General features: G+C 40.5%; 1 protein-coding gene across 19 annotated transcripts in view; it reads right to left on the bottom strand.

The window, feature by feature from the left end:
• Positions 1 to 23,075, bottom strand: part of huwe1 (HECT, UBA and WWE domain containing E3 ubiquitin protein ligase 1) — a 42,165-nt gene extending 19,090 nt beyond the window's left edge. For 7 of the 19 annotated variants that reach the window (XM_008290606.1, XM_008290620.1, XM_008290610.1 and 4 more), the window contains exons 1-42: positions 23,017 to 23,075; positions 20,995 to 21,064; positions 17,338 to 17,388; positions 16,930 to 16,999; positions 16,008 to 16,106; positions 15,092 to 15,298; positions 14,800 to 14,952; positions 14,642 to 14,704; positions 14,400 to 14,477; positions 14,246 to 14,296; positions 13,989 to 14,157; positions 13,803 to 13,903; positions 13,415 to 13,565; positions 13,185 to 13,312; positions 12,961 to 13,101; positions 12,744 to 12,849; positions 11,806 to 11,913; positions 11,616 to 11,717; positions 11,354 to 11,434; positions 11,010 to 11,116; positions 10,303 to 10,480; positions 10,132 to 10,223; positions 9,829 to 10,049; positions 9,632 to 9,689; positions 9,329 to 9,505; positions 8,899 to 9,144; positions 7,387 to 7,520; positions 7,189 to 7,301; positions 6,917 to 7,099; positions 6,576 to 6,792; positions 6,356 to 6,478; positions 5,414 to 5,651; positions 3,849 to 4,196; positions 3,486 to 3,542; positions 2,920 to 3,042; positions 2,725 to 2,820; positions 2,315 to 2,584; positions 1,753 to 1,905; positions 1,530 to 1,657; positions 1,313 to 1,394; positions 692 to 868; positions 32 to 583 (exon numbers count right to left, since the gene is read on the bottom strand). In XM_008290606.1, coding sequence (XP_008288828.1) covers positions 32 to 583; positions 692 to 868; positions 1,313 to 1,394; positions 1,530 to 1,657; positions 1,753 to 1,905; positions 2,315 to 2,584; positions 2,725 to 2,820; positions 2,920 to 3,042; positions 3,486 to 3,542; positions 3,849 to 4,196; positions 5,414 to 5,651; positions 6,356 to 6,478; positions 6,576 to 6,792; positions 6,917 to 7,099; positions 7,189 to 7,301; positions 7,387 to 7,520; positions 8,899 to 9,144; positions 9,329 to 9,505; positions 9,632 to 9,689; positions 9,829 to 10,049; positions 10,132 to 10,223; positions 10,303 to 10,480; positions 11,010 to 11,116; positions 11,354 to 11,434; positions 11,616 to 11,717; positions 11,806 to 11,913; positions 12,744 to 12,849; positions 12,961 to 13,101; positions 13,185 to 13,312; positions 13,415 to 13,565; positions 13,803 to 13,903; positions 13,989 to 14,157; positions 14,246 to 14,296; positions 14,400 to 14,477; positions 14,642 to 14,704; positions 14,800 to 14,952; positions 15,092 to 15,298; positions 16,008 to 16,106; positions 16,930 to 16,974 — 5,856 coding nt within the window. In that variant the 5' untranslated portion in view covers positions 16,975 to 16,999; positions 17,338 to 17,388; positions 20,995 to 21,064; positions 23,017 to 23,075. Of the gene's footprint in view, positions 1 to 31; positions 584 to 691; positions 869 to 1,312; positions 1,395 to 1,529; positions 1,658 to 1,752; positions 1,906 to 2,314; positions 2,585 to 2,724; positions 2,821 to 2,919; positions 3,043 to 3,485; positions 3,543 to 3,848; positions 4,197 to 5,413; positions 5,652 to 6,355; positions 6,479 to 6,575; positions 6,793 to 6,916; positions 7,100 to 7,188; positions 7,302 to 7,386; positions 7,521 to 8,898; positions 9,145 to 9,328; positions 9,506 to 9,631; positions 9,690 to 9,828; positions 10,050 to 10,131; positions 10,224 to 10,302; positions 10,481 to 11,009; positions 11,117 to 11,353; positions 11,435 to 11,615; positions 11,718 to 11,805; positions 11,914 to 12,743; positions 12,850 to 12,960; positions 13,102 to 13,184; positions 13,313 to 13,414; positions 13,566 to 13,802; positions 13,904 to 13,988; positions 14,158 to 14,245; positions 14,297 to 14,399; positions 14,478 to 14,641; positions 14,705 to 14,799; positions 14,953 to 15,091; positions 15,299 to 16,007; positions 16,107 to 16,929; positions 17,000 to 17,337; positions 17,389 to 18,577; positions 18,828 to 20,994; positions 21,065 to 23,016 lie in introns of those variants that run through there. The other 12 variants (XM_008290618.1, XM_008290623.1, XM_008290619.1 and 9 more) reach the window with 7 other exon arrangements.
• Between the last annotated feature and the right edge of the window lie 642 nt (positions 23,076 to 23,717).

Genomic DNA, 23,717 nt, shown 5'->3' with positions numbered 1-23,717 from the left:
CATCTGAAGAGTATGAAAAAAAAAGACTAACCTTCTCCATGGTGTGCCGCAGAGTCGCAGGATCTTCTATGATGTGTCTGAACAACAGAGTAACAAGTGGGGTGAAGCCATTGAAGCCAGAGCTCTGCGTCAGTCCCAGAATCATCCGTGTGCTCTTCAACTCAGCAAACATCATTGCATAGTGGTGATTGCGTGTAAGGCGTAAACAGAGACGCAGTGTGGCATGAAGGGTGTCTGGATCCACAGGAACACTAATCATACTGACACAGGCCCGAATAAGAACAGTAGTCATGTCCTCAGTCAGGCCTTGTACAACAATATCAGTTCCCTGAGAGTAGTCAGGCTCCAGGGAAGATGAGGGGCCAGAGGTGGTCTCCTTCAACTGGCTGGAATCATCCTTAGGAGCACTCATCTCCACTGCTGCACTTGAGTCGAGGTCAGTCTGGGTTTCCTCCACTTTGCCCCTGTCTCCTTCCTCTCTCTCAGAGTCTGTAACACTACCAGTCTTGGAAGGCTTGGGAATGCGAGGCACTCTCTGGACAGTCAACATCACGGGCCTCCTGTTACCAGTCTCTTCATTCACCTGTCCAATTAAGTGGTTTGAGTTAAACAAAGAAAACCAACAAATTCTTCGAGGACAATCAACCTAACAGTGTGTTCACAGCCAGTTGACAAAAATGAGAGTGTATACCTGGACCATGGTGTTAAACTGCACAGTGTATCTCCGGCGTCCAGCTGTGAAGCGGACACTGCTCTCCCCAGCCCTCCATGCTGAGTCAATGGTACTATTGTTGGATGCACTGTAACTGCACCAACGGCCTGAGCGGTCATCAAACCATCGCCAGTTGTTCCCATTGGGTTGCAGATACTAAAAGCAAACCAAGAGAGATTTCAATAATTGTACAAAAAAGTTGCAGCAACACAACACCACTACATTAAAATAGAATAAACAGAGGTAATCCAAGAACCCTTGATGCAAACACAACACAAATGTATTATAAACTTAACAACGTTGTGTGTATGGATGCAGTATTGGAAACAACTGCACGTGTTTAGCCAATTTCCTGTATACTCTGTACCCAGAAGGTATATCTTACTGTATAGATACAGGTCATTCTAGACAAGAAAAAAAATCATGTACACAAAAAGATAAGATCAGTCTATAAAAAAATAAGTAGCTTTCGTATTTGCATTTTTTTTTACTCCTAACCTTTTCATTTATTGACACATTGTACATGCCTGCCTATAAGCCTGGTTGTGTACCCATTTAAGTACAACATTTTACGATTGCAATCTGTGGCTTTGTTTTTACCTTGTTCATTTGTTCCCTGCGCTTTGAGGAGACGGCCATCTTCTCATAGAAGTCAATGATCAACAGTACTGGCGTGATCCATCTATGCAAAAAGTATGGGGGTTTTTTATTGTTTTATTTTTGTTTTTTTTACAAATTCATAACACAAACATATGAAGGATCTTATGATGAAAAGCTGGTGTAACAGTTGCAGGTGAAACAAGGTACATGAACTCACTTTGGCGTTTGGATGTCTTTATGTTCTTTAGCTGCTTGCAGACATGGCTGCACAACCTCAAGAAGCTTAATCAGCAAATCAAGAATCCCACTGTTCTCAACCACTCTGGCACCTAACAACTTCAGTTCCTGTCAAAACAAAAAACAACCAATGAATGTATGAGATGCACAAATAACCACTGACAAAAAATGTCTCTCTGCAACACAGTCTTCACTTCTGTTACCTCAAAGAGCAACGTGAGCAGCAGAATTCGTGTTGCCAGCTTGGAGGCCTGGGGCAGTGTGGCCATCTGTCTGGTCCACTCAGACACCGTCTTTGTGTCACTAGTAGTCAGGGGCTCAGCTGCCTTAATCAGCACATCCGCTGCCTCCCACACCTACACACAACATGCACACAATCAGGCTCATACAGACGTATAAGCTTCTATTGTCAGGACCATTTAAAGCCTCTGGCTTTAAGATGTTTTCACTGTCACTTGTAATAAATGATGAAACACAAAAATATAAAATTGCCTACGGAGTTGAATTTGCAGTCAAGTTAAGTTACGAACCTGCTGAAAGCATTTACTTTGAAATATCACTTGCAAACATTACAACAAACTGACAACAACTGACTGCCTATCTGAATTTGACAATTATCTTGTGTGTTCTGCCAAGGTTGCAATGCCAGAGCCTTAATTGCAGATATCAGCCATACAACAAGAAATATAAAGCGTAAAACAGGAATGCACTTAGACATTTCACCCCCTTAACTCTGTATTACCAACAAGATTTTAATCCACTGACCTGGTGCACAACTTGGCCAAGAATGAGGTCCCTGTACTCTGGGCCACTTCTCTTGATGGCAGTCATCAGCAGGTCGCAGAGCCGGTAGACTGTGTCAGGCAGCTCATCCAAGAGATGGAAGCAGCCGGGCAGCATTGAGTCAGTAAAGGTATGTAGTTCCTGGGGGTCCAGTGGCTCAGCCTCCATGAAGCGCTCCAAGCAGCGCGCCTCCTCCTCCTCTGCCCGCTCCCTTGCTCTCCTGTCCTCCTCCTCACGCCGACGTGCTGCTTCCTGAAGCAGACACAGAAATATTCTCAACAGCTGCTTAACTTAACTGCAAATTATTTATTCATTAGGTTTCACTTAGCACCAACTGTTTTAGGCCACACAGGGGGGTTTTCTGTGTAATTTGGGCAGTAAAAATGACACACCTCAGGAGAGTCAGAGCGCTGCTCCATGCTGACCTCTTGCCCGAGTGACATGGCAATTGCCCTCATCATCTGGTCCTCTTCAGACATAGTCAGGTCCTAGATGGAACAAGAACAACAACATCAGCTGGTTGAGTTTGATCCATGATAATATAAAGAACTTCAGTATTTGTGTGTTTCTGTAACTGAAAGTCTTACTCTCACTGCTCCACCAAGCAGTGGAGGAGGGTGTGTAAGCAGATACTCTGTGGCCTGCTCCATGGTGCTGGTGTTCAGTAGGGCCTCCATAGCATGTTCTCGTGAGAAACCCATATCCATGAGCTAAAACATCACAGAAAAGAGAAGAGTACATAAAGATGAAGTGCTGAGCGAAGGGAAACTAAATGGAATCAGGGGGATCTGGGATCATAAGGTTTAGTTGACAAATACAGAAAAATGACTTAAGGTGAGGGAAAGTCAAAGGCACTTGCTATCATTATGAAGAACAAACACACATTTTATCACTCACTTTCCTTCCTTTAATTTCAATCATGACTGAGAGGATTCTAAACACATCCTCTGTAATCTTTCTACAACACCCAGTGAAACATTTTTCCTTCATAACACTATTATAACATTCTGCCTCTAAAGGTCTGAATAATCCAATAATCTCATCCCAGTGCCTCTGTCGCTGTCCTTGTTTAACCAGTTCTAGCTCTCCATTCTGGCTCCATCCTTTACTCCCTACTTCTCTTAATTTCTTCCCTCTTTTTGATGACTGATACCTGTTGGAGGTGCTGCTGGCATTCCTCTGCGTGCCTCCCTCTCCCTCTGTATCTTCCCTGTTGTAAAATAAATGGTGGCCCGGGATTCAGTGCATGCAGAATATGGGGGAAGAAGATTGGTAAATACAGCACCTCTGCTTTAGCTTCTTGCTTACATGGCCACTTGGATATGTAATTATGCTGTTAACCTATGCTATCGAAACTGCCTACACAAGTTGCACAACAAGCTGAAAATACAGACAGCAAGAATAAACCACAGTTGGCATGAAGAAGAAACTATCAACCTCTAAAAAAACAACTTGGATCAAAAACAAAAAATCTGCTGAGAAAGATGGCAGAGCGTCAGACAGTTTTCCCACATACCTGTGTGAGTTGAGCCTGGTTAACTTGGGGCTCACGGCGAGGGGTAGAGTTTGTAGAATCATCAGTGGATCCTCCTGCTGGCACTCCTGAAGTTGTTCCACTCGCTGCTGGTGCCTCACCACCTGTTGTAGATGCTCCTGGGGCCCCACTTGGTGCCAAAGGACCAGCAGGGGGCACCTCTTCGTCTGGGCGAACAGTTCCCTCTCTCTCCTTAGCCAGACGTTCCTGGATAACTGGTTCCCCTCTAAGTATGTGGCAGAGGATGGCCAGCATGGACTCAGCCATCCTGCCACCATACACTTTGAGCGGCTTCCTGTTCCACAGACTGCGGATGCAGTTGAATGCAGCCTTGATAAAGGAGAGACTGTGTTACAAAGGCTTACACAAGAATACATACGAGACATTCAGTATGAATTTCTTCAAATGGGTCATGGAGTCCATGAAAGTTTGTTGCCTAACTTCTACTTCCATCTCAATATAATATTAAATTACAGAAATGCATTCACACAACAACCCATGAGATAGTATCCACTGTCCTCTCATTAGTTTAACAAGTTAAATGCTGTGCATAATGTACAACTTGTTGCAATTGCTAAAAACAAACAATTTGTAGTTGGAATCCAAAAGAGTCATTTGAATTCTATAGATATGAAAAATACTATTTATTAAGTGCAATAAATAATTTAATTAATTAAATATAATAATCAATTAAACAGAAGATGGCAGATGTCCAGTACAACTATTAGAACATGTATTGTACACTGTTGTAATACACTATTGTGCCACTAGGTGGAGCCTTTTGCTATTTAATGAGCTAGAGTTGCGATACCTTTGCTGACCACTCAGAAGGGATGCAGGAATTATAAAAGGACAATACCTTCCTGACTTTCAAGGAACAATAAAGTTTCTGCTTGCCTGGCTCTGGTAACTGTGTATGCATACAGTTGTAAAACCTTTAACAATGGACTTGTTGGGTTCCTGTGTATAAAGGCCTTTATCTTACTATGTGAAGTACAATAAGATGACATAAGTTGTGAATGGCTGCTACTGAAACAAAATTGAATTGAAAAAAATCTATGGCATAGAGTAAAAACATTTTTACATCAATTATTTCAAGATTTTCTGGACCAAAAAGTTGATGAGACAGTATTTGTGCATCCTGGAAAATCTGCTGTAGCTAAGCTGTGGTGTACCGCAGCTGGACTAACATTAACTTAAAATGAGAAGTCTCTCCTATTACGTTCGTAAGGTAATCGTTAAGACTTAAGTCTATTGCAGGAAAATAGGGGTGATGACGTACTTTTTGCCTTCATGTTGCACAGGAGTTAGCGTTGCCAAATACGATGGATTTTGATGCACCAAGAGTCAAATACAGAAAGGTGTGAGAGTTCCTCAATCTTATATAAAGTCATTATGTGGTGTAATTTGGGTGTTTATTATTTTTTTTTTTTTTATTTCTAAATGCACTCTGATGCAATCATCAGTGGCTAAAAAAAGCTTCCACTGGTCTGTACATATACGTCCACTGAAACTGCTCAAAATTTTTATTGCTAGTGCATACCAACCTTCTGGGTGACTATGAGGAACCTAAGAGCACTGAACTGGGGCATAGTCGGTGTGACTCCGGGCATTTTAGCTGGCAGAGAGTGCGGCGAGTCCAGCACAGTGCTTGGATTAACCATCTTCTCCACCAGCATTAACCAGGCATCAAGGAACTCTCCTGTCCCGTCTGGTAGGTCAGTATGCTCAAGACCCTCAGACACTGGCACCTTCCCACCCATTGACAGTGCCCAGTTAAATGTCCTACACACACACACACACACACACAAAAACAAAAAACAATCAACACATACAACCAGTGAAACTCCCGTCAAACATTAAAACTAGAACAGTATTTAGGGACAGAGAAGTGATGTTGGGGGGGAGGGGGGGGGTCAATACTGACGATAAGTAAATGAATAATTTACAGTAGATGTATGTGGTCTGCATGTCAGACTTCATCTGCCTATACGGCAACAGCAATACAGAGACAGTAACAACAACTGAATTGTGGCCAAGGGATGTCAAACGATACTGGTAATTCTGAAAATGGTCCGATTTCAAAATTTGAATATACATGTAGTATCAGATATCCAGACAACTTGTGTCAACATGATAGCAAACACAAGCCTTTTCATTTCGAAAGATAGCATTACTGATCGAGTACACAGAAACAAAAAAATTGACATTCCAAGCTGCTAGCACAAACACCCAAGCTCACAAGCTCTGTGGTAACATTAGTTCAAACCCCTGCAGCAGTCAGATTTGTCTGCCTTTTCAGTCATTGCTGAGTATTTTTTGTGACCGGAATTAGCTGTTTGTCACCTAATAAGTCTTGTTTTCTAATAGTTGTAAGTATACTATAAACATAGAATTTTTGGTCATATTCAGCAGTAGATACTATCAAGCGACAAGGAAGATAAAATACCATTCTTGTTTTTAATGTCACATAATAGGCAAGGACCTACTCAAATAAGGCATCATGTCCCCCAGAGCAAAAGAACTTTTGCAGCATTAGGTGGTAGGGGTACTTCCTCTCATCAAACAGCATGGGAGATGTGAAGCCCACTGAGCAGATGAAAAAAGTCAGCCTGTCAGGAAAAAAGGAAAAAAAGGAAGTCAAAATCTGTCACTCTGTGTGTCTTGTACATACAGATAATGGCAGTGGTAGCAGTCTCCTGCACTTACCTAAAGCGAGGGGTGGGTGTGTAGGGTGGGGGCTGCCAACTTAGACCCTTGGTGAGGAGCTTAGTGAGGGCAGAAGCAGTGGCCCGAGCAGCAGGCGTCGGAGTAGTGCCTGTGCTTGTGGCATGATGGGAGCGCCGTTGGCGCACTGGAGAGCCTACACACAGCTTTACTAACAGGCCAAAGAGCTCAGCAAGAGCCCTACCTAGCCGAGATGACGCTGCAAAGACACAAGGTGATTACTGAGACAATAAACTCAAGATTTTAAGACATTTTGTTTTAAAAAATTATATGCTAAAACATTGACAATTATAAAAACGATTGTGCTGTGGAAATCATCTTACCAGAGAGTAGGGGTTTAATTTGTTTGATGCGGGTGGCCATAGCTGGGGTAAGTTTGGACTTGGCCTTAGGGTCTGTTGTAGAGGGTTCATCCGTCTCCATTGGAGCCAAGGTGTCCCCATCTAGACCCATGCCTTCCAACAGACCACCAGCAGATGAATCTACAGACACTGCTTCAGAATCTGCTGGATAAAGGTAAACAAAAATTTACTTGTTGAAAAGTGTTTCAGGTACATGGTGGTTTCTATTAAACAAAGTTAGATTGTTATATTACCAGTTCTTCTGGAACCAGAGGCTGTGGTTGCTGCAGTGTTGCCAGATGGCTTCTCCTCTTTGGGCACCAGCTTCTGCATATCAGCCTGGCCAAACTCACATCCTGGAGGCAGGCTATAGGGCACAAGCGAGAGGTGTTAGGAAGGATAACAGCTGGCTGCAAAGGTAAAGTAGAGGGGATAAATGATAAAAGCCTTACCTGTTAGGGGTGCATAGCGACAGCAGCACAGTGCTCTCCCATACCAGAGAGCAGTAGAGCTGACTGAGCTTGTTGAGAACACTCAAGCCCAGCTGGGAGCCCCACTGGTTGACTGAGATAGCTCTGATCTCACTCTGTTTAGAAAGAGAACAGATACATTTAGAGCTGCTAAACCAAACTCGATTTCAAGAACTCCCTTTACAATGTGAAAAACATACATACAATTCATGTAATCATCTTTTCTTGGGAACAAGTTTTCTTGTAAACCAATAAAAGTTATGTTTACCTTAGGTGATAACCAAATGCATTCTTTGTACACCGAGTTATAACAATGCTGAACAATGCATTCCCTTCCTCATTACACAGATACATTTTTAGGAATTGTAAAGACAAACAAAATGGGAAGCAACATTTAAAAAAAGCTAGCCTATTGCCCTACTCGAGATTATAAGCTCTACAGGAAACCTTTAGGTATAAATGTATACAAAAACAATTGGCTGCATAAGGATTCACTAGGACAATAGTTGGTGGGGGGAAAAAACAAGCATCATTAATGAATTAATTTTGTAGTGATATGAAATAAATCCATAATCAGCTCATAAAATTACACTGACTAATACAAATGGCTGATTCAACAGCAACAGAACCCAGGCAGTGTGCAGCACACACACACCTTGCACGTTGTGTACATATTTTAAATATATATGACTTTTGTTTAAGCAGGTAAGTTAGTGATCTCTTTTCCTTTCTTTCTTTCTTTTTTTTTCTTTTAGGGAGACCTGGTTTTGATAGAGGATGTAGTTCAAGGCGAGCACTAGGGTGCATTTTGGATTTTGTGACTTTATAATTAAATTTTTAAAAATTAAAAGCATTTCGTGAATGCTGCATACCCCGTTACCTTCAGACTACAGCCAGTGGTGTTTAGAACCTACGTCCAGCACCAACAAGCAAATCAGAGACCACGGCACTTAACAAAATTTAAATAAAACTCTGGGGAGGCACAAAAAAAATAACTGTCCTACTGATCTGTTTGTTTTTCAAGTCCTCATCTGTACAGCAATTTAGACAGTTCTAAAAAAGGTAGATGATTGTTCACTTAACTTAGAAGAATAACTTCAAAACTATCATTTAAAAATGAAAACGTTTCTGTGCTTTCTGACACAATGACCCGCAGTTACGGTTCATGTCAGCGGGCAAACAACAGAATTCAGTGGTTTGGCATACAGTAAAGTGGAGAGAAGCCAAAATATAGTGTTCATCTTTGATTTTATCATTTCATTTTAAATTGAGAATAGATTCTAAATCTAATTGTGACACTAAGAATTAGAATCAAATCACGAAACTATCAAAGATTCCCACCTCTAACTTAGACATCACTGATGTAGCCAGTTGTTTCTAAAAATCACATATGACAATGTACAGAAATCAACTGTCAAATAAAGTGATTTAGGGTTAATAAAATAGAGTAAAGGGTTGTCAACTTTGTTTGTTAAAAAATATATCCATATTTACCTGTCCTACTCTGCAAGTATGGACAAACATGAGGATGTAGGCATGCGCTGCGGTAAGAGCATGTAGCAGTGGTGTAGCACGGGCTGACAACGTGGCGTCGGTGACGTGGCCCGCATTAGCCAGTTCTCTGAGAAGCACAGACCCACCAGGCACCTCAATTGGTCGATGAAGTGGCTCCAGGGACGTCAGAATGCTGTCCAGTTGGCACAGGCCCTCCTGGAGTACCTTAGGCTCATGTGAGAGTGTCTATGGGGAGGAATTAAAGGGACACAAACCAGCTCTTTTTAAGTTGCCCAGGAACTGCAGATCAAAGAGAGCATTTGGGCTGAATGTGGTTGTTCAATACCCTGTTCACATTAATATATGCCACTTCCAAGAAAGAAATGTAACAAAGAAGAAATCCCAAAAGTGATCATTCTTTTGTGCTTACCAATATGGACTTGCAGACACCAGCCACGGCTTGGCAGGCAGCTGAGGTGGGGAAGTCTATGGGTAAGTTGGGGAGGCCCAGAATAGAGACCAGGGGCAGCAGCCCTTTCTGGTTGACAAACTCCTGACAGTGGTCGTCTGTGGTGTTGTTGCTCAGTATGGACTCTACAAACTTCATCTGGGAAACAAGTGCACAACATATTAATGACTTAACCAACCAAAAGGTGAATGTTTCTTCTATAGCTTGGAATATTTCACATCATAACCAAAACAGGAGTGATGCTGTCAAACAACCAACACATACCACATTCAGGATGTAATCCATTAAAGGAATGGGTATTCGTTCCTCAGTTCCTACCACCCTGCAAGAATCCACACAACATCCAAAATGTCAACTCCCAACTAACTTTTCGAAAAATTAGTGAATTGACTTGGAAAAAAAATCAAAGTCGGTAAAGAGTTGTTGTTCTGTTCTATTGTGTTATGAACTCAGCGTCATACAATTCAAGTGGCACTGACTGTCTGTTGCTCTCTGGTTCCCCCTGCTGCTGGCTGAATGTGTGGAGGGCCTCTTCTTCCTCTTCATCTTCACTTGAAGCTTCTTCAGCAGCGTGGCTGGAGCGTGCTGGTGGCACTGCAACAGTACCATCTGCTTTCTGGATGGATGGTTTCTGGCAGATGTATTCAGGAGCTCGACCGAGGTTGCAGATCTCCTCCAGTAACTGTAACAGCAATGTAAAGTTAATAATCCCACCAAATTAGGAGACACTTGAGACTAGGCTTTTAAATAAAAAGTTGCACGACCTTAATAATGGCAGTAGTTGCATCTGTCTTCAAAGTGGGCTGGTGTCTCATGAGCTCATCCACAGCACTGCCCAAGTTGGATGCAGTGTCACCTGAAGCCAAACAAAATACGTGTCATCCACTTAAATATGTTCTGCATCGAATCATCTGAACACAAACAGACCAACTCACCCAAAGGGTCAGAGCTACGGCGCCGTCGCATAGCAGGCAGGTAGTCAGGGGACAAAAGCACTTTGAAGAGGCGTTCAAAGGGCTGGCACTGAACGAAGGAGTGCAGGCCTCTTGCATTCAGGCAGAGTGCACTAAACACATTAGGGAGAGAACCCAGCACCTCACGAGTAGCAGGAACCTAAAAAAAAAAAAAAGAGGGTATGAATGATTACATTTTTTTCCTGATAAAAAGACCCATTTTCACACAGCTAACACAGCGATAGCCCACATGGAATTTACATACAAAAAAATTCTATGACCTGCCATACTGCAGTGTTGTTTACAAAAGATGTCTGAACCTGACCTAGATCAGCCATTTAACCATCAAGCTGTGGCTGGTGTTCTCAATTTAGCATGCATTTATACCAACCTGGAAATGATGCAATGTTTTAGTAAAAATTGAGTAATCAAGTTTAATAGTACATGCATAGGTCCAAACTCTGACCGGTGGAGACAGGTTAACCCTTTTACACTGTCAATCTATATCTTAAGTGAATCAAGAGCTCTGTCAATGCTACGGTATTCTATGGACTCTAATGAGAGACCGCTGAAAAACTAACAATTTCATGTTTAAACCCAGTACACGAGTTAAGACATAACAGAAAATGAGAGTGATATTATTCAAGTGAAATTAAGTATCAGTAACAGGAAAAACATGGCAAACTCACATCTTTGATGAGAAGGGCATGCAGCATGACATCCGTCAGACCATTATCCTGCAGGGAAGAAAGCAGGGATGGCTCCTGGAACACAAACACCGTCACCACCTCTGTCGCTATAACCCAAAAAAAAAAAGAAAAAAAAAAAGACAAAACAAGGGAAGAGGAAAAAGAAATCATAATTAAAAACAATGATTAAAAGCATTTATACATTCATTTCAATATAGCAAACAGTCAAATGTTATCATATTCACACAGAGTTTAATGTAACACAAATTTTGCCTCTTTGAAATCAAGTGAGAGCACTCAGCTCAGTCAACAGAGACTTGTCTGAAGTGTTACTGTGTACTCACCTAGGAGGAACAGTGATGGGCCATAATATTCTGCATTACTGATAATGTGCTTGAGTGAGGTAGGCAAGGACCCATCCATTACTTTAAAAAAAAAAAAAGAAGGTGGACAATACACATATTAACAGCCAACATTTGCATAATGAAATGTACAGATCTTGACAAAATAATTCCTCAATCTATTTAAAATACATAAACGAGAAAGTACAACACTCTTAATATTGAGTTAATCTATACAACAAGTGAGAAGATGCCAATGACTTACCGTGGCGTATGCCATCAGAGAAGGCCGGGTCCTGGATGGCTTTCTTCAAGAAGTTTAGCATTGACTTTAACAGAGCTGCCCTCTGGGGGATACACTGCATACCTAGAGAGACAGAGTGTGATAGTGCTGACAAAGTACAACAGTGACAAGTGATTTTGTTGAGAGTTTTCAATATGTGCTGTGTGCGTACCTGCACGAGGTGTGTTAGCAGTGCTGCTCTGTGATCGGTGGTCTGCCTCTGGTCTGGTACCAGAAGATGTTGATGGTCCAGGGCTGCTTTCCATGGCAACTTCTGACACTGTGAGAATCCATAACATTAGCTAATCAACACAGCAGCCAGGGGAGTGTTTAAAACTTAGCAACACTTACTAAATGTTCCTGAATTTGAAGAGATAATGAACTTGACTTACACTACCCTACCACTGGCTAAGGGCCCCTATTGCTTTCAAAACAGGCTTAATTCTTTATGGCATGGATTGCAAAACATATTCCAAGCATTCCTATGACATTCTGAACAGGGTACATTTTTCGAGTGTTCAACTGTTTGATTTTGGGAAGCCTGCGCCCACTGAAGCCTTCAATTTCTTTTCTTGGCTACCAGGAGTGGCGTTTTCTGTTGTTGTAGTCCATCTACCTCAAGGTGGGCTGTAATATGCGTTCTGAGATGCTTTTTTACTCACTACAATTTTAAAGAGTTGTTATTTGAGTGTTGTCTTTTGGTCAGCTTTAATCAGTCTGGTCATTCTTCTCTGATGTCCCTCACTAACAAGGCGTTCCATCTGTGGAAATGCCCCTCACTTTTGTTTTCTTACCTCTCACCAATCTGAGTACGCGTCAAAGAAAGTTGTGCATGAAAGTCCCACAAAATCCGCAGTTTCAGAAGTACATAAACCAACTTGCCTGCCACCAAAAGTAATGCCATGGAAAAAGTAACATCACATTTTTCCCCCATTTTGACACTGAACATGAACTGAAGCTGGCTTTCATTTGCATGGTTTTCTGCATGCCACTGCTGCCACAAGATCGACTGACTGGATAACTGCCCAGATAGGCAGTTGTGCAGGTGTTCCTCAATAAAATGCTTTATCAGTTCATAAAAGGTGAGGATGTTCCATGTTTTCAACTTACTCTCCATGTCTGTGTCCATGTCTTCAGACTCCACAGCTGCACTAGGCCTCTGGATCTTTGGCTTGATGACAAAAGGGCACTCTTTCCTTGATAGGTCCACCTCATGCTAAAAATAGAAAGTGATTGAGAGAGGAATGAGTGAGCACAAAGATTTCAATGGCTCTGTAGCTGGAAGCAGCTGTGTCAGGAATAGAGAAAAGCAAAGTGCATAAGCAACCTCTAGCCTGCAGATGAAAATGGAAAGGCCGCTGTGGGACTGAAAGGCAGCCATGTCAAGGTTGGTGATGAGGTCCACAACCCGCACTGCTCGAGTCACAAAGGTGATCTGATCTTGCTCATCACCCAAGAACTTGATCACCTACAAAGTAAAAGAGTATTAATGAATAATCTCCTTTAAAATAAAACTGTGATTGCGGATGATGTATTTGGATCTGGAAATACCTTCAGGAGAGCTTCCATCATGCCACAGGAGACGAGGGCTTCCCCTCCAGCATCATAGCTGGCCAAGTGGTAGAGGAATGAGAAGAGTGCAGTGGCAAATTGGTGTGGGTAGGGTTCCATCAGTGGATCTAGAAGGTAGAAATGACAAGTTAAAACTGTAACTTAATTTGTCCTATTTTTTTTTTTTGTGCATCCATCACTTAAATAAAAAGCTTTGACCACATTCTCACCAATCATTGCTTGTATACAGTTGCGCACCAACACAGGCAAGAAGCCATGGTAGGAGGCAGTGCCAGTGCAATCTATGATGTTGGAAAGCTTGGGTGTCCTCTCCAGATGGACAATCGAAGTTAAAGTGCGCAAAGATGCTGCCTTGATATCCTGAAGAACAAAATTCAATACAGTATTTCAGAGAACAGAATTAAAAGGGGGCATTACAGCACTCCTGCACTGCCACTGGAGCATGCATACATAAATCTGTGAATGTTATCTCAGTTTGACAAAGACACAAAACACATTTTACCGTCAATTTACAAGTAAGATGCTACTGCTAGTGTAGCATATACATTGAGTGTCACTACAAAGTGATTAGGCTGAAAGAGCAAACTATTTTCTTACCACAAGCTGTTTGTCCGTAATCTGTAAAACATCCACCAGCTCCTCTATCAAGCCATTGTACAGAATGCTGTTGGCTGACTCTTGGAGTGCGTTTGAATACACTGCAAAGGATACAGAAAAAGTCAGCCATTGTAACTAGTAGCAAAGTGACCCTGTGACTTTCTTACAGAGAAGTTGTCAGCTCACCCAGTATAGAGATGGCATGCAGTCGGGCCTGCACAGCCTGCAACCTCTTCTTGTGATTTGAAAACCCATGTGCCAGTCGAATATGCGTGAACAGTAGGGTCTGCTTGTCTTTAGGGATGTTGTACATCACCGTCAGTGACTCCATGATCTCAGATGGGCTCTCTGAAATCTGAGACACACAGGGAATCCAATGTTAAGGTCAAGAACCCAAGATACTGTTAATACAATTTTAATGATACAATTCTAATCTGATGTACCTTGTCAAGCTGCTCGATGTGAATATAGTGTAGTGTGTTACTACTTGTCTGCTGAGAAAACAAGAGAAAGATGACAAAAAAAGTTGAGTCATTACTGCAATATTTCCAAAATCTTTAAAGGTTTTATTGCATAAATAAATGTTCTGGCTTTTACCTTCCTCTCTACTTTCACTTCCGGGCCTGGTTCAGCGTAAAACTCAAAGTGCAGTGTGGTGGCACTGGGAGGATACTTCTGCTCATGTACCAACAGGGGGCAGTAGAGTAGAGATAGATTATAAAAAGTGGTTAATTAATCTGTTTTGACAGCCTTTATTTAAAATGAATACAAGTAATAGTCTACTAGCAGTAGGTAGTTGACAGAAACAGTAACTTAACATTACTCTATAAATTTCTCACCGTCATAGGCAGATCCCTGCAGCATTCAGCCAGACCAAAGCCATTCTCCTTTCCTCCCCAGCTCTGCAGAAGAGAACAAAGAGACAAAACAATAAAGCTCTTTCTCTTGAGGGACAGCTGGAATCATGGCGATAGGAAAACAATAGCATTCACTAGACCTCAGCCAGGTGTTGCAGACGGGCCAGAAGAGGTGTCCTTTTGTCGGATCCCAGTCTTGTGATGTAGTTGGAGCGCTTACTGAACACATACAGTAGGTTCAGCACAGACAGGACCACCTGCATGTCACAGGACGCTAACAAGGTGGTTAAGTGCTGTAAAAGGGGATGAGAGTGGGAGATAAAATAGGGTTGAAGTTAGTAAGTTATTTTACTGTTTCCTTTGTGACATATCGACAGTCCAAAAAAAGCAAAGTAGTGGCCGAAAGTTGAAAGTGGAGTAGTTCAGGCCTACCTCTATGGAGCTGTACAGGTGCCTAGAGAAGCTATACTCAATGAGCAGCGCTGTGAAGTTGAGCACTGCCAAAAGCAAGGCTTTGAGCTGTCCGTTGTCTGGACGGTCACACACCAGTAGCCATGACATATTCTCCACTGTCTGGCCTGCATCACACAGAATGCCATCGAAGCGGTCCAATAGGTCCACCCAATGGTAGAGCTCACACTGTTTGGGGGGAAAAAAAATAGTCAGTGAAGAACCAAGTAAAATAATAATTCAAGACCTTTACATTTTACAACATAGGTGTACACTTTTCTACATATGATAAGGATTTTGTAGTGATTGGCAGCAAGTCTAAACCAGGCATATGACAGATTTCCTACTATGACCCTAATATGAAATGCAATTAGCCTGGCATAACATCATAAATGACTATATAATATCTGTCTTCTAGTTTATTCACTGCATAAAGGTAACACTCAGTTCATCTCTTACAGCTGGTACACATGCCGAAGCAATGTACAAACACCAATGCACATTCAAGCTGATATCAACACTGGCTGTTCTGGTCTGTTTTTACTGAATACTTTACCAAATGCTAAATATCAACTAGAAAGAGAACCAAGAAGGAAAAATGTTGCCGTTTTTCTATTGTTCTGGAGTTTCACTGTGGGCAGATGTTTCTATGAACACAATGTGGAAATGTCAACGTGCACATATGTTTTTTTTTTTTTTAATGCAATCTGCATTTTAAATTCGATGCATGTGCTGAAGCATAAGGTCAAACTCTGGTAATGTCAAAATCTTGGCATACACCTGTTACGTCACACATTATTCCACACTATCCTTGACCAGTCGGAACCTTGTCATAAGGTATGTAAGTGAGAAAGACTGACCGAAGGCCCTCTCGCGCAGCCTTTTCTTTGAGTCTTACCTTGCCGATATTCCAGGTTTTGATGTGCTGCAGTTCAACCAGCAGCTGCTCATCACTGCATGCCTTGAGCTTCTCTATAAGTATCCTGCAGTCAGCAGGCTGTTGGTTCAGAAGGAGCACAAAATGTTTGGTCAAGCACAATTCATGGATCACCTATGCCTCTTTTCTAAAAACACAGTATAGTACCCTTTCGCCGCACTTACTATATGAAGATTTTAAAATCTGCATTTTCTCTCTAAACTCGCAGTGGAGGTAAACAAAATGACTCGAAATACTTTCACCCTGCTTAAGAACCATGCCGTGTCCAACTTAAAGTGAGATTTGTCACCACATTAAAATGCTTGGCTCAACACAGTCAATCACCCCACAGGTAGTTCTGATGAAGCATGCTGTCAAGTTAACAGATAAAAGCCTTGGTGTTTGTGATCTTCCTTCCATCAATGTATTTTCAGAGGTGAAATTGCACTATTATGGAAGTTTTATAGGCAAAACATGTCGAGCTGCTGCTTAAATGTTTACACTGCTATGGTGTTTATTGTAAAACACCAATAGGTAGTAGAGCCTTATTTTCACCAAGGTTAGCGACTGGATGCCTTTCCTTGATTTCAGTGCGCTTTTTATGAGCTAATAATTTTACAAGGCAGAAATGGTAAAAGAAGCCACGACATCAAACCAGTAAGAAAGCGGCACCTCCTTAGGCATCCATTACCATTTGTGCCAATTTCAAACCCCCAACACACTAAAGTAAACAATATCTTTTACCAAGCTCTCCAGTTATACAGAAAATCAATCAGCTGTGCCCTAATTATCAACTTCTATGACATTTGGTCATACTAAACCACATATACCAACTGTTTGCAAGTGAAGCACTAGTAAGCTAGATGCAGGGAAAGATCACACAGCAAGCATTATGCATACTCACAGCTTCAGTAGGAGTTTTCTTTAACTTGCTCCTGTCGACCTTCATTGTCTATAATCTCTATTTGCTGCTCCTGTTGAGAAATGTTCGTGTACATCAGAAAACAATACATGATGCTGAATTTTTAATGTGCTATGACACAGAACTGTTTCGATTTAAGATGTGTAAATGAGGTAAATACTGCAGTTTAAACTTAAAAATACTCTAAACCAATGCATTTGACAGATACATAAATAATTACATTGGACTATCGCAAAGCCGTCAAGTGAAATGAACTGCTTGGAATTCAAATGTGTAAATAAAGCAAATATTGCAGTTCAAACATCAAAATACTCAAAACCAATGAGTCATACTGATGTAGAATTAATAACACTGGATGAACACAAATCCTGAAAAGACAAATGTACTTACAGAAAATAATTTGGCAATACCCACTTAACAGCATGTTCCAGTACAAGTTACCTGCGAAATGAAAGCAAAACTTAGCAACAGTGTCCCACAAGTCACGATATAAACATTTCAAAAGTGTACATTAGATTTTGATGCTGAATGCTGCAGGTAAAGACATAATTGATTTGGACAACGTGCAGTTTATAACAACACAGATAACAGTACGCTCTGTCATACATAAGTACAAATAACTCACATGAAAATTTGTACAAGAACTTGAAGTCCATAACAAAATACAATCAGTTAGCAATCTCAAAATTTGACAAAGCACTCACTGAAAAAGCAAATGCAGTTGATATGGGCAGCTAAATACGTAGCTGCTGATAAATGATTGGCCACAATCATTAGTTCAATGGTGACAATGTCACTACATTAGCTTGTCTAAATGTATGATCATCACAAAGCAGATCGAGGCAGAGCATGAGCTAGTGGCTAGCGAGCAACGACACAAAGTTAATTGAATTTTGTATGGGCCTCATTTGTTGGCCTAAAACTCTTGCCTAACGTTGAACGTATATGAAAGTCCAGTCTAATATCAGTAACACATTATGCTACCCATACTGTTGCCCAACAACAACTCAAGCGACTTGACGCTAACAGGTTAAAGTTATAGCTATCAAGCTAACGTCACCTTTGCTAACAGCACAGCGTTATTTACCCAATACTAACAAGTCCCTATTCACAAGCTTGATTCAAGATACTAGTCACAAACAAGACAGGTCTGCAATGTGGCTGGTTAGCAACACATCTGACAAAACCAGACACGCTGGAAAGCTCCACGTACCGAACAAATCGATCGGTAACGTTTGCTGCGGAGATGGTGTTAACCCCTGGCAAGCTAACAGTGAGCTACCGGTAACGTTAGCAAACGATCTTTCCCTGTGATACTAAATCGCCAAACCTTCTAAAAGTCAGCCAAGTCACAAACAAGTCGTGCATGCTATCAAGGACGAACATTCAACATGTAGCTAACCAAAGAAAATCAAGCAGTTTTGACCATTTGTGCCACAGCTGTCAAACCAGATCTCACAGATTCACCATCCTGTCCTGACCTGACTCTTGACTAATTTAGGTCGAGGCTGCGCAGGCCGCAAAAGCAGCTAACACTCCCTGCTCCCGCGCCGTGCCCGCTAGAAGTAAAAATAAAACCGAAAACACCAGTCTTTGACCAGCAACGGTGAAACGGATGTGTGTGAAATACCTGGAATGGGTAACGTTACTTTCTTAAGGCTCGGAGTCGCTTGCTTCTACAGCTAGACAGTCGTGGCACGCGCTAGCTAGCAAGCTAGCTACCGTTAGTTGAGCAGCAGCAGAAACGCATAATAACTCGCTGAATCACTGTCGGACTGGTCTAACGTGACACTGCGAGTTTTGTTTTTAATTTGCGTTCGGTCAAAATGACTACCGGCTTCCGAGTCAATAAAGAAGTGTGTTCATCCGTCCGGTGTATTATTGTATCCGCGACTGTTTCCAAAGCACATAGGCACTAGCTGTTGGCACAGTCATCATGACTCTGGGTAGTGTGCAAAAAGTGAATAACGTTACGGCTGGAAATGAGTAGCCACTGTTGTTTGTATCGATGCAGTGCGTATTAATATGGGCCCTCTGTGGAACGCATCGCATTTTATGCGGTACTTAACATTTACGATGGATTCAGAACAACGAATCACCAAAAACATTGGAATACAAAAATAATATAATTGCATTATCCTTAAAATTATTTTAATCAAAATCTATCGGACCTACAACGGTGAGCTTCACCACATTGGTATGCATTTTGTAAGTCCATCACCAGTGATAAATATGCAACTGATTATAAATTTAAAAAAATAAAAAATAAACATTGACACACAAAGCACAATGTTATCTAATACATAGATAAACAGCAAAACCTACATTTTAAGGGCACGTATACTAAAACTGGTGCACATACTACAGATAAAAGGGCCAACATCGAAGCTAATTGAAGCATTTAATATCCTCGTTTTTTATTCCACTATCACTAGTGCTGCCACTAATTAACTTCGGTGTTAATTGTTTGTTTAGTTCAACAGATTTTTTTTTTTTTGTGGGTAACCCCAATTACATTTCATGTGCTGGGCCAACATCGCCTTTCTCAAGAAGTAAGATAAGGTAAGATAGAACTTCATCAATCCCAAAGGAAATTCTTATGCCAGATATTGATCAGAAAACAGAATTACATAACATGAGGCTAAGCGCTTGATTTATTCTCCTACAGCCAGCTTAATGACTCTAGATAAATATTAACGTCAGTACAGGACGCTCATTTCAGGTGACTTAGGGGTGAGCGTGTTGACATTTTAAAAATCAAGCATTACTCACATTACCTCTAAAACTAAATTATGAAATAAAATAGCCATAAGGTAACTTCAGGACTTAACATTAAAAGTGTGGGCCAAGTAAAATCAACTAAAAAAAGGAAACTAACATTATTTCTGATGTTAAAAAAAATTCCATCAAATCTGAGACATAACAGAACAGTGCTCCTCAGTATAATACATGCGATTGTCTGAAGTGTCTGAAAAAGTTAGCTTTTTAGGGTGTCAAGAATGTCAAGCAAGATGCTCTCTCATTGGATCTGAAGGGACGAGGTAATCATGTTAAATATGCAATTTATAATCAAAGACTGATGCACCAAACCCTTTCACTGCTGAGACAGGGAAATCTTAAGAGCTATTACACAGAAAGACAAGGGCCTGCTGCACTCATCTAAATACCCAGTGCTACAGTATCTATCAGACAAGATGATTTTGGTGACTTGCTGAAGTTACTGCATTCAATCTAGCTTAGTGGCAGTTAGTAGAATTTAGCAATATTTACTTTTTTTCCCCTCCATTCACGCATTATATTGCATGCAAATTAAAAGTGTACACAAGATGGGTGGGATGTCACTGAGGGAAACTTCCTCACAGCATCTCTGGATTATCATAAGAAACGATATTTATGTTTCTAAGTAAAGATGTTGCGATATCAGTTGATATTTCATTGCCACTGCGTTGTACATTTGCTGAAAATTTAAAACTATATTTGGTCACAACTCTTCATTACAAACAAATCTGAGGGACAACTGCCAAAAATGTTATGGTATAATTCTGTAAAAAAAAATAATAATAACAATAATTTTCTGTCAATTGCAGATATCAAGCAAAACATTCAATGAGCTGATGACTTTTTAACAAAGTTTTTGGTGCTGTGAGCAGCACAAACCAAGTGCACCATAGTAAGTCTCACCAAAACCCCTCTGACTGGACAGATGAGACCACAAGGAAAAACAGAAACGGAAAATATCACTGACAACATAGTTGCTGAGATTGAAATGTTCTTATTTGTAAAGAATGTGAAGAACTTAAGCTAGTTTGAATTGCTCAATAAAGTAACACATATATCTGACCACTCCTGTGTGGAAAAGGCAAAATAATAATAATAATAAAAAACAAACTTTCTTCTTCTTCCTACTCGTTGTGTTTGTGATATTAACCCCAAACAAACGATAACTTTTTTTGTAAGCATGTTGACAGCAATTAAGTGTATTGGTTATGCATTCAGGTGTTTCACCAGAGCACTTCCAGTAAAGGTAGAAAGGTTAGCAGTACATACCAGAAACTGCTTTGGTTCAATAGCTCCACAACTCTCATCCTTAGTTTGTTATGCAGTTTCTTTCACCAATCTGAAAATATATAAAACAATAAAATTAGGCATTACAGGACAAAAATAGTCAAGCAGTTTGGTCAGTCATAAAACACTGACAGTTACATTAAAAAAAAAATACTAGGAATAAGTAATTATGGCAACTGTGAAACTGCAAACCCAACTACACTACACAATACTGTGATTAAGTCAGTCAGTGTTATTGAGGAAGCAGATTTCTATTAAAACGGCACCAGTTTGTCTTGAACTGTTAAATGTGTTACATATTTCAGATATGCAAATCAAAACCTGAAACATGACTGTACCTGGTGGACTTCCTCTACTACTGATACGTTCAATCAACACCTCAAAATCCACCTTCATCTTTTTCGCTTTGAGGGCTGAAAGTGTTTTTATTATATGCAAGTATGAAGATATGCCAGTCTGTTTTGCTCTTAATACTGCATGTCTTGATAATTTGTACAGTTCTGTGGTGAGTGTGTGTTACTTTCAAAGATTCAAGAACAAAGTGACTTGACTTCTTTGGTATCTTGTTTGTAATCAGAGATGTACGTATTTATGGAATGTGTCATCAGTTCTTTTTACAGGCATGGACTAGAAATTAATAACAATGTTCTTGTCTGCATTGAAAGTGCACAGCTTTAACTAAGACTTGCTGAGGTTAATACAACTAGCAACTAGCACAGTGCTTTAATTGATGTAGCACATCTTCTGGTATCATTGCAACTAATATTAGGACATGTTTCTAAGATCAAATTAACTAAGATGCATCAAAATTTCAAAACTCCACTTTTCAGCTGTTTATTTGAAACCTGGCTTTTAGAGTCCACTGGTGATGCAAATTAGCTAAAGACTGCCATGAATGATTAAACATAGCCACAGTTTTGTTAAACAGAAAAAACAATCAAACAAGTATGTTGCTCACTTTACAAGTCCACTTTAACTGTTCCCATGCCATAGCGATGATGACTGAGAGGATAACATGGAGCAAATTGTATGCTGACAGGTAACACGGTACTGTATATATTACATCAAAACATTCTGACTGTTTTCAATGAGATACATCCCTGCTAGCTTCCACAGACTTGTACATGAGCAAATAATAGCCCACTCTGTTGACAGTATGATGCTCCTCCTATTAGTGTAACTTATTTAATCCAAAAACAACGCTGCAGCATTTACGTTAATATTAGCTACTGACGTTATGAATTGGCCAGACCATCAAACCATACGGGGGAAAAAAAAAAACACAGTCACAGCTATGGATAGCTTTAGCAACATTGCTAAACTCCCTTATTAGTTTATCATTGCCAAGTTAGCTAGGTTAGTTGTAACGGCTTTAAATCAGCTCACATCATTTGTCATTGTTATTGAAGTAGCTACCTACGCAGTTAAGGCTAAGTCAGCGGTGGCGCTAACGTTAGCAAAGTTAGTAGCTAGTTGCATGACATTAGCTCGGTTTACTAGCAGTTTAAGCTAACATTTGTTAACTTCGGCTTCAATTCAGCTTTGAAGGCTAACGTTAGCTGATCACGAAAACTCAAGTCTGCAACCTGACACAGGTTTTGACTCTCTCCTAACAGCTATTTGTCTCATTATTTCCTAGGAGGGACAGAGTAGCCGCTGACCGAGGATAGAGCTTTGGCTTGTAACTGAATAGAGGCTCACATACCCACACACATTGTGAACATGAGCCTGTGTATGTGTGCGGCGTGGATGTCTGTGGGTTTCGCGCGAGCTAACTAGATAGCAAGCTCCGCACAATGCTCTATCCGTGGGATCATGGCTAAATTAAAAATGGCGGTTTACACTGCAGAAGATCCGAACATTAACCTTAAAAAGACACTAGTTTGTGGCCCCGGATATCGTGGCGACTGTGAATCATCAACGATAGCTGTTACGAAAGAGCAACGTCTGTCGCCAGTTAGCTAAAACCCATGTCAATAGTCTGGAATAAGTCTTTCTGCCTACCTCGAATGCGTGTTAAATTTGCTTCTCCATCTTGAACTAGCGAAGTGGTAGGGCAGTTTGGATCTCGCGAGAATACCTGTATTCGCGTTTACCAAGGGCACTCCCTTGTATTTTTTGTAGAAAAACAATCCTGGTGCGTTTTCATTCGGAAGGAAGCACGCAGCCTGTTAAGTGGTCTTTCCAGTTCCAACATGGTGATTAAAAGTGTAAACGAAAGCACACAGAAGAATTCTCCATGCTTTGTTTTTATTATAAAAATATAGTTTAATATGAAAGTGTATTCAAACTTTTGAATACACTTTTGACAATTTGGAGATATAAACAGAAAATGTAATAAGAAATGCATGTAATTATCTATTTAACTTGTAAGGAAACTTGCATTTAAAATTAAGCAATGGGACACTAATTAGATGTGAAAATAATAGTACAGTAATACATATAAGAAACAAAGCCTGAGAAAATCTGGTGTTACCGCTTATTATAAAATAATATCTAAACTGGCTAATGACTATATTGTCTCAATTACAAATTGTGGAACTACTTTTACTAAAAGAGGTATTAAATGTAGATTTGTTTAATACAACACAATATTCCTTATTTGTATATTCCATAAAATTGCTCAAATTCATCTTTAGTGAATGCGAGGAGTTTTCCAGTAAAGTATTGAAGACAGAAAAACAATTCATTTTGCTCACAAATCA

The sequence above is a fragment of the Stegastes partitus genome, unplaced genomic scaffold (assembly GCF_000690725.1).
Source record: "Stegastes partitus isolate 25-593 unplaced genomic scaffold, Stegastes_partitus-1.0.2 Scaffold686, whole genome shotgun sequence".
Lineage (NCBI taxonomy): Eukaryota > Metazoa > Chordata > Actinopteri > Pomacentridae > Stegastes > Stegastes partitus.
The sequence above is the reverse complement of the archived record's forward strand: the minus strand, read 5'-3'. Positions and strand labels throughout refer to the sequence as shown.